Source organism: Neopelma chrysocephalum, unplaced genomic scaffold (genome assembly GCF_003984885.1).
Source record: "Neopelma chrysocephalum unplaced genomic scaffold, ASM398488v2 Primary Assembly neopelma1_119, whole genome shotgun sequence".
NCBI lineage: Eukaryota > Metazoa > Chordata > Aves > Passeriformes > Pipridae > Neopelma > Neopelma chrysocephalum.
Window position 1 is genome coordinate 214,644 of NW_020897781.1, and position 9,202 is coordinate 223,845.

General features: G+C 62.3%; 1 protein-coding gene across 1 annotated transcript in view; it reads right to left on the reverse strand.

Annotated features, from left to right (window-relative positions):
• KIAA1755 (KIAA1755 ortholog) overlaps nucleotides 1-8,007 on the reverse strand; it is an 11,030-nt gene extending 3,023 nt beyond the window's left edge. Inside the window, exons 1-10 of the mRNA XM_027697433.1 lie at nucleotides 7,910-8,007; nucleotides 4,906-5,106; nucleotides 3,162-4,461; nucleotides 2,895-3,053; nucleotides 2,232-2,355; nucleotides 1,791-1,908; nucleotides 1,527-1,613; nucleotides 1,309-1,425; nucleotides 886-984; nucleotides 481-629 (exon numbers count right to left, since the gene is read on the reverse strand). Of these exons, the coding sequence (XP_027553234.1) occupies nucleotides 481-629; nucleotides 886-984; nucleotides 1,309-1,425; nucleotides 1,527-1,613; nucleotides 1,791-1,908; nucleotides 2,232-2,355; nucleotides 2,895-3,053; nucleotides 3,162-4,461; nucleotides 4,906-5,106; nucleotides 7,910-7,912 (2,357 nt within the window). The 5' untranslated portion in view covers nucleotides 7,913-8,007. The remainder of the gene's footprint in view (nucleotides 1-480; nucleotides 630-885; nucleotides 985-1,308; nucleotides 1,426-1,526; nucleotides 1,614-1,790; nucleotides 1,909-2,231; nucleotides 2,356-2,894; nucleotides 3,054-3,161; nucleotides 4,462-4,905; nucleotides 5,107-7,909) is intronic.
• Nucleotides 8,008-9,202: the final 1,195 nt, after the last annotated feature.

Genomic DNA, 9,202 nt, shown 5'->3' on the forward strand with positions numbered 1-9,202 from the left:
ACCAGCAGCATCACCCGACAAGTGCGACATCACTGGATGAGTATGGAATGACCTATGGCACGGCTGGATGAGTAAGAGCATGGCTGGATTACAGCATCGCTGGATGAGTATGGCACGGCCAGACAAGTGCAACGTCACCGGAGGAGCACGGCATGGCCGGCCGAGTGCAGCGTGGCCGGGACTTGGCCCCATCTAGTGGCTTTTCCCAAGCCCAGCCCGAGGCATCGCAGCGCACAGACGGATCCGTCCTGGCCTGGAGCAGGAAGATCGTCCCAGGGATCTGGCGCCTTCCCCAGTCAGGATGGGGGCAATGCTGCTGTGCCAGATGCGTGCTCTGGGCTTGCAGAGCAGGAAGGAGCACGGCAACAGCCTGTGCTCACAGGGACTGAGCTGACCCTGGGGAGGTGGCTCTGTCAGCCGGCAGAACCTGGGGGTCCCCAGCATTGGCACCCCTTGACCAGTGAAGCCGCCCCCTCCTACCTGACGTGGTCGGAGGCACGGAGATGGGCGGCCTCCCTGCGCAGCCTGGCCAGCACGAAGCCCCCCTCACGCTGCACCCGCACCAGCTGTGGGTCGCTCAGCACCTTCTGCATCAGCTCCTGGTGCCTCCTGATGCCCGCAGCTGCATCCTGAGGACGGAGGGAGGGTTGGACAGGTGTCTTACCCGGGACCTCACCTGAGGCCTCAGCCAGCACAGGAGGGGTACCCAGGGCTGAATCCCGGGGATGAGCATAGAGGACAGGGAACAGCCCCATGGCCAGGAGCAGCCAGTCTGGGAGCGGTCATGCCAAGTTTTGGGCAACCAGGGTGAAATGTTGCTGTGGCTGCCCTGCAGACGGGAACCTTGGAAATGTCCCCAAGCTGCAGTGCCACCATCCCTCTTACCCGTGTCCCTGCCAGCGCGTCGGTGCTCCGCAGTTCCTGGATGCAGCGCTGCAGCAGCTCCGATGCCTGCCTGAGGCCGGCTGTGAAGGGATGCAGCTTCTGGGGGAGGAAACACACTGTGGGTCAGTGGGAACAGCTGCCCATGAGGATGAAGAGGAGGAACAGTGGCAGGCCAGAGCAGGGAATACTGTGAGGCACTGGGTTAAAGCTGAGGGGGAAGGGAGCGTGGAGACAGATGGGCAGCTGCAGGCAGGAGCAGGCAGCAAGGAGCTGCCCTCCTGTGCTCAGAGCTCTCCTTTTCCTTCCCCTCTCCCAGACCTTCCTGTTGCTTTTCCAGGGGTGTGGGTGGGACATGTAAGACGCGGTGGGGACAGAGGGGCATGGGGGAGGTGAGGCGATGGCTAATGGCGTGGTAACAGACACCTGGAAGAATTGAACCCACTCGCCGTGGCAGTAGGGGAAGGCACCATCCAGCTCCGGGGGCAGCTGGGAGCTGTCGACGTGGCGGCCCAGAGCCTTCAGCGATGTCAGGGTCTCCACCTGCAGGCACAGGGCTCATAAGGCTGGTCCCTCCCCAGGCACATCCTGGAGTAGGAAATAACCCTCTCCTGCCCGAGCCCACGGGGCAGGGACAGGCTCACCAGCACCCCAGGCAGCTTCTCACGGTGGGCGACCAGCTCCTTCTCAGCCAGCAGCAGCACACTGTGGATGCAGCCCGGTGAGACGCTCTGTGGGAGGCAGGGAAGAGTCACCAGGGCAAACCCCACACGCAGCCCTCGGACTCGCTGTGGAGCCCATTTCCCAGCGAGCTCAGGCAACAGGCACTAGGAAATGGGCTCCACAGTGACAGCCCATTGTGCTGGCAGGGACACCTGCCCCAGGCACAGGCACAAAGAGCCCAGTACCTGGATGGAGCGGAGGGCCGAGAACAAGACGGGAGCAGGCGGCTGCTTCCTGGCATCCACCACGACCGTCAGCCCAACGTCCTTCGGTTCTCGCCTCTCACCATTCCTCACTTCTCGCCTAGCGAGGGGAAACACAGCAGGAGCAGATGGCTCTTGAAGTGTGGGTCCTCCCCCAGGGCAGGACCTGCTCAAAGCCCCCTCCCACACTCTGCACCCCCCCCAGGCAGGCAGGAGCCCACAGCCACAAGTGGTGACCTCGTCCCTGTGGGATGCCCCAGCCAAAGGCTCAGAGCGTGTGCCTCTGGCAGGGGCACAGCCCAGGGTCCCTCGGGATGCACCCAAACCAGAATTTGAGGGATGCTGGGCATCCCTCTGGCTTGGCCAAGGAGCCCCAAGCCAGGCAGCATCTAGGGATCACTGGCAGGTCCTGCTGGCTCTTACCTGGGGAGGGAGCAGAGGTAGAGGAAGAGCCTCGCCAGCTCAGCAGCAGAGCACCACGCAGCCCCCCAGGCGCTGCCACTGGTGGTCACCAGAAGGAGGGCCCTGCCCAACCTGTCTGAGCTCCCTGCAGGAAAAGGGTGAGTGACCCCTCTGGCAGCCATGTGCCAGCCCTGAGCAACCCACAAGGGGCCAGGGCACCCATCAGTGCTGCCCCAGCTCACTCGGGGCCTGCCATAGTGCAGCCCCTCTGGTCCTTCCAGAGGGGCAGAGCCAGCCTGGGGGGGCTCTGGACATGAATGCCTGGCATTCCAGAGCCGCTGGGGATGTTTTTCCTGAGAAAAAGGTGGGTTTTGTTACTGTTTTTTGGTTCTTGGGAAAAGGAAGGAGCCAAATGTTTAGTGTTTGGCAGCTAAAGCTGAACAGCTTCACTAGAGAGGAATGGTGTGGGAGGGTTCGGGGCGGCTGGGACCGGGGCAGCTGCTCTGCTGCCTGCATTTATGTTTTTAATATTTTTGCCAAGCTGAAAGGAAATTTTCTGCTTGGGGGATTTCTGGCCTCCAGCAAAGCCCTGAAACCTTCCTCCAGAACACCCTCTCCAGCAGCCTGCCATTTCCCTCTGGAGGCCTCTCCCGCCACCCCCTGGGATCGCAGTGCCGGCAGTACCTGGCAGGCAGACGATGCCAGAGCGGAGCAGCCCCGCGTGCAAGTCCAGCCAGGCCAGTGGCTCCCAGCCAGCAGGGCTGGTGCCAGGCACGGGAGGACCATTCTTACAGCCGGTGCTTTCCAGGGAGCGTTCCTCCACAGGGGCAGCAGCATTTGTACCTGTGCACGGGGATGGAGGAGGGAGGAGCTGGTGACATGCAATGAGGCAAAGGAATGGCAAAGCCCCAGCAGTGCCTGATCAAGCACAGCAGCCCCACGGGACGGTACCTTTCCCAGCTGCCCTGGCTCTGCCCATCCTGGGTGAGTAGATGGCTGACATCTTCTTCCAGGCCCCCTCATGCTGGCTGGTGGCTCTTTCATCTGCGGGGGCTGCCCCGAGCCGAGCACCCTTCAGGAAGGAGAACTTGTGGCTGGAGCCTGGGGGGAGCCGGGGGCTGCCCCGCTGTGCCAACGCCTCCGCTGGCACCCTGGGAGTTCCTTGGTGGGGCTGGTGGCTGAGGAACGTGGGGTTGCTGGCCCCCTTCCCATGCTGTGCAGGGGTCTCACGGGGGGTAGCAGGGGGCAGGTCAGGGCTGTAGCCATCTGGCTCCTCCAGGATGGCTGCCATCAGCCCAGGGCCAAAGGTCACTGGGTTCTGCAGCGCAGCCAGGTAGGAGTCACGGTGGCGGCACCTTGGGCCGTGCGGCCCTGGCTCCTGGCTCAGCTTCCTCCCCAGGCACGGGCTGCAGGGACTCTCCTCTGAGCTCAGTGCCCCCCCACAGGGCCAGGCATCTGCCCCCAGTCCCCCATTTTCCCAGGGGAGCAACACCTCAGCCCCAGCCCCCATTGTCCCTGGTGGGCAGGTGGGCAGCAGGGGCCTGGTCAGGACATGCAGCTGCTCCTGGGATTGCTCCAGCAGGTTCACATACTCCCCCTCGAGGTTCTGGCTGATGATCTCGCAGAGGCTGGGCATGGCCAGCGTGGACGGCTTCTTCCGCAGCCCAGCCTGCTCCACCTTGATCAGTCCCGGGTATCGTCCCTGGCTCGACTTCCAAGAGGTGGCCTTGCAGCCTGGGATGGTGCCTGCAGTGTTGCGATAGGGCGCAGGGACATTTGCTGTGCTGTGGGGCACAGGCGTGCCAGGTCCTGCGGGCTCGGGTGCAGTCTGAGGAGCAGGTTCATGCCGGGCACCTGCGGGCACACCATCGGCTCCAGCCCTGGGCTTGTTGACGAACTCTGGCGTGGCAATCCGGCTCCAGGGCAGCGGGGTAACGCCGTTCTCGGTGGCCACCAGGCAGGTGTGCAGGGGGTCCCCAGCCCAGCTGCTGTTCACCTCCTCCAGCCACGCCTCAGTGAAGAGCAGTGCGTGGGCGGCCTCGGGGACCGGCGTCTCCTCCACCGAGCGCAGGTCCAGCGAGAGATGCTTGACGGTGACGCGCGCCGAGTGCTCCTCGCAGGGCTCCGCTTGCAGGTAGAAGTCCCCGGGGCGCAGCAGGAGGGGGTTGAGCGGCGCCAGGTGCACGACCACCTTCTCGTGCAGACACAAGGGCCAGCCTTCATGGAGAAAGATGCGGTTAAAGTAGGGAGCCTGGGAGGGAGGAAGAACACAGCGCGTGAGCGAGCCCTGCCAGCCCCACGCCCTCCCAGCCGCCCCACGCGCTCTCGCTGCCCGGCTCTGCACTTCCCGCCGTAGGGACACAAGATCTCAGTGACATGATGGATGTCCCTCAGCCAAGCCGCCACAGCAGAGCTGTGCAAGCCCACCCCAACCCATGGCTATTCCCAGGGTGTGGAGTCTCCCCATGTACTTACAGGGGGAAAACCCCTGCTTGAGCCTCTCTAGGAGTAAGACGAGGTGACCCCAGAGGGACTGCGTGTGCTGGTGCATTCCCAGGGAGCTGGGTGTGCATGGTCCCCTCTGCGGGGAGGGGATGGGACAGGGAGGGAGCCATGCAGGCGGACGCTTTAGGGCAAATTCCCCGTGTCCAGGAGCAGGACTCGGGGGCACTGCAGTGGGGGCACAGGGGCTTACACAGGCTGCCTGCCGCAGGCGCTCGAAGAGCCGCTTGGCCGGGATGAGGAACTGGAGCAGGCAGCAGAGCCCATCACCCTGGTAGCTGGTCTCCAGCAGCCGAAACACCTGGCCCAGGACAGTCGGGGCTGTGGCTTCAAAGGGTGGGTAGAGGGCCTGGAGGGCACTCTGCACTGCTGCATCCAGCGACCTGGCGTCCTGCTGCAGGGAGGAAAGTGTCACTGGTGGGAGAGCAGCCCCGCAGCAGGGATGCCATCCCTCCCCACCCTGGTGCCTCTGCCCACCATCCCACACTGCACCACACTGCTGCCAAGGCCCTGGGATGCCCACGCTGGCAACGCTGCTGAGCTCAGGGGCTCCAAACCTTCCTGGGTGGGAAACAGGAGGAACTGGGAGTGGAGCATAGTGAGCACAGCGTATTTCCCAATGATTAAGGAGCCCGGGATGAGCTCCCAAAGGCTGCCAGCCACTTTGCTCGGCCACCAGCCACATGGAGGTGGAGGAGCCACAGCAGCCGAGGGGTTAAGCGGAGTCAGACCAGACAGAGCGTGGGGATGTGCTGGGCTCCTAAGCTCACTGCAGGAATGCAGCAGATGGGAGGAAGGACAAACAGCTGAAGATGGATAGGGTGTTTTGGTCCAGACTCATTGCTGAATTCGCCAAACTCAAAATTACTCCTGCAAGCATTTTCTGGGAAGTGTTCTGCTACGTTGCAGCCCCCTGAGCTGCCCCAGACTGGGTGAGAACACTGGGTCTGTACCACACGTGAACCAGCAGTTCCCAGTTCATTCTCCCAGTGCTGCAGGAGCTCTTGGCTGCCTGGACCCAGCTGGCACAGCTGCTACATGAGGGGAAGCCATCCCATGGCTCCCGTGATGCCCTGGCTGTGCTCCAGACAGTACGAGGGTGACTCTGGCACACTTGCCAAGGGGACCCCATTGGTGAGTTGGGAAGAGGAGCATCCTCCAAGCATCTGGGTCCAGCACTTCAAGCAGCTGCAGTTTGCCATCATCCCTCGCTCCTGTGAGGGCACCTGGGAAGTCCGGTGGAATTAGCTGAAGGTGGGATTAGCTCAAGGTGAGCATTAGTTTCAGGCAGCTAATCCCTGGTCCAGGAGCCCATGCAGAGACAAAGGGGCCCCAGCTAATTCAGCTTAATTAGCTTTAATACGTTTTAGCTAAAGCACTTTGCAGTCACGCTTGGTTAATTCTTCTTGACTTTTTCTCCATGTCTCCAAGCAGGAATCTCCTGCCCTTGCACCTGACAGGAGAAGCCACAGAGCCAGGCAGAGGAGGAGGAGAGGCAGTCCCTTCTCAGGGCCCTGATCTATTAGTGCGTTCCCTATCCAGGCTTTCTGCCACTGGACCTTTCTCCTCACACTTGGTCTTACTATGCACAGTTCCCAGAAGGGACTGGAGACCTTTCTCTGGAAAATCTCTGCTGCAGGGCAAAGCACCCCACTCCATGTTGCTCCAGTGGAGCTCTGGTGCAGCCACCTGATCCCCAGTGCCAAGCCTAACCGGGCACCCACCATCCCTCTGTCCAGCACCACTGAGCTCAGCTTCTTCCCCATCCCAACATCGAGGTGAGGAGCCACCATCTGCATCAGCACAGGGAGATCCATCCACCTCCAAATGCTGCCATGAGAAACGAGCCAGCACTGCCCACCCTGCCTCTGACAGTCTTTTAAATCCTTCCAGGGATGGTGACTCCACCACTGCCTGGGCAGTCTTTGCCAGAGCTTGACAGCCCTTTCAGTTTTTCCTAGTATCCAATCTAAACCTCCCCTGGCGCCACTTGAGGCTGTTTCCTCTCGCCCTATCACCCAGGACTTCATCCAGCGGCGGGGACCGTGTGAGCCAATGTCAGGAGAGAACCGGGGACTGATGGAGGCACCAGACACAGGATGGGTTGTGCTGGGGAATATTTTGGCCTGGAATGACTGACTAAAAATGTTTTCATGGAATGTCACAAAGCACTTCATCACTGGGGGAGGCTTTTGGGGTAACCATGGTGCAGCAGCTCTGCGTTCGTGGGCGAAGCCGCATCCGGGCCGGCCAGGAGCCCGTAGGAATCCAAAAGCAGCCAGTTATCCCAGTCCCTCCACCCGCTGCGAGGGAGCGGAGCTGGAACAAAGGCATTAGGGAGCATAAGGAGATTTACATTTGCAAAGCTATTTCCATTTTAATAAGCCAAAGTGCTGTTAAATAGAGATTGATATTTCTCCCCAAATACCCATATTTTTAAAGTGGTTTACATCAACAAGTCAGGCTGGGCTTTGGGGTTTTGGTGCGGTGAAGTTGTTAAACCCGTGCCCAAAGCCACAGGGTGACTCAGCTCCAGCTCCTTTCTCCCCCCTGCTCAGGAAGGAGCGAGGTTTGAGCCTGGGACCAGTCCTGAATACCAATTCCTCTCTCTCTCTCCGGCAGCTCTTGCTGTCACCGACTTTGGCAGGACGCGATGCAAGCGCCCAGCCCGGCCTGGCGGAGCGGGATCTCTCTCAGCACATAGCCCGGGGCAACGGCACGTGTCGGCTGCGGCGACGAGTCAGTCGGCCCCGGGAGGGTCTGCTGAGCGTCCCCCCCCACCGGCACAACTCACGCAGCAGCACCCACTCGCCGCACCCCACCCCCCTGACAAACTTTGCAGGGAAGTTTAAACATCGCGGGACGCAGCCCCGCACACACCTGCCCAAGCGGCCACGGCCACTTCCACACCTGATCTCCAGCCTCGCACTGATCTCCAACCTCGCACTGGCCTTCATCTTCGCAAGCACCTCCACCTTCACACCCACCCACCTCCACCTTCACACTTGCCTTCGCACCCACCTCCACCTTCACACCCACCTCCACACCCACCTCTGCCTTTGCACCTCCTTCCGCCTTCGCTCCCGACCTCCCGCAACTGTCGCTCCCGGTGCCCACCCCGTGTCCCCCCCGGTGCCCGCGGGGCCGGCAGCCACGGGGAGGGGCAGCGGCAGGGAGAGGGATGCCCCCGGAATTACCATGTTTCCTAGGAAGTGGCGGAGGGGCCGGGGGCCGCGGCACCGAACGTCCCGTCCCTCCTCCTCCTCCTCGCCGGGGCTCTCCGGCCCGGGGCTCCCGGCCGGTCCCCGCTCCGCGGGCGGCTCTTCCCGGCGCCGGCGCCTCCGGAGCCGCGGGCGGGGGCGGGCAGCCCCGGCCCCCCCGGCCCCCTCCGCCCGCCGCGCCTCTTCTGGGGGAAAAAAAGAAGAAAAAAAAAAAAAAGAAGGATAAAGAAAGAAAAGACTAAGAAAGAGCGAGCGGGGCGGGGCGGGGGAGGGGAGGGAGGGGGCTGGCGGCGGCGGCCCGGGGAGCGCGGGGGGGGCCGGGGGGCCGCTTCCCTGTGCCCGCCGGCGGGAGCCCCCCGTGCGCTCCCGAGTTGCGGATCCCCCGGGAGGGTCTCCCTGCGTGCCCCCGCCGGCGGGTGGGAGCGGCCCCCGGCGGGATGGGATGGGATGGGATGGCGTGGTGTAGGGAGTGTAAGACCCCCGGGGAAAGAAGCCCTGGGGGGTGGCAGGAGGGGCTGCACTGGGGGTCCTCCCACAGCCCTCGCAGTCCCCTGGCCCCCGAGCAGCTCCAGATGGGGGGTCCTGGAATACACCGGGAATATGCAGAGCTGTGTGTGCATGTGTGTATACATGTGTGCAGATGTGTTCATACATGTAATGTCTGGGGGGATTTCCTTCTTTTCCAGTTCACCCCAGTCAGGCAGGGTTGGTGTGATCGCCAGCACTGGTCTGCGTCCTGGATGGATCCCGTGGCTCCCAGTTCCCGTTCCTGAGTTGCCCCAAAAGTACAGCAGCAGCAGAGTGAGTGTCTCTCGGGGGACTTCAAGCTGTTCCAATGATGGGAAGGACCTACTGAGGAGCAGGATCGTGGGATTCAGCAACCAGAACTGTACAAAAACAACCAGCATAAGAGCCAAAGCCACAGATTTGGTGTCTCCTCAGGCAAAGTGCTGCTCTGCACAGCTCTGCCAGTCCTGGGCACAGACAGCTCTCCCAGCCCCAGGCATGGTGGGCACAGACAACTCTCCCATCCTCAGGCACAGTGGGCACAGGGTTCCCAGCTCTGCCAGCCCCGTTCACGGTGTCCAGCACTCTTAAACCCTCTTGCTCAGGCTGGAGTCATTTCCACTGTCATGTTCGTGGGAATGGGCTCGAGGCCGGGACCGGGGCTGGGAAGGGAGACGGGACTAGGGCGGGAGGGGCGGCCCCGGCGTGGGCCGCAGGCTGTCGGGGCAGCCTCGCTAACGAACATTTGTCCAGGGATCAGTG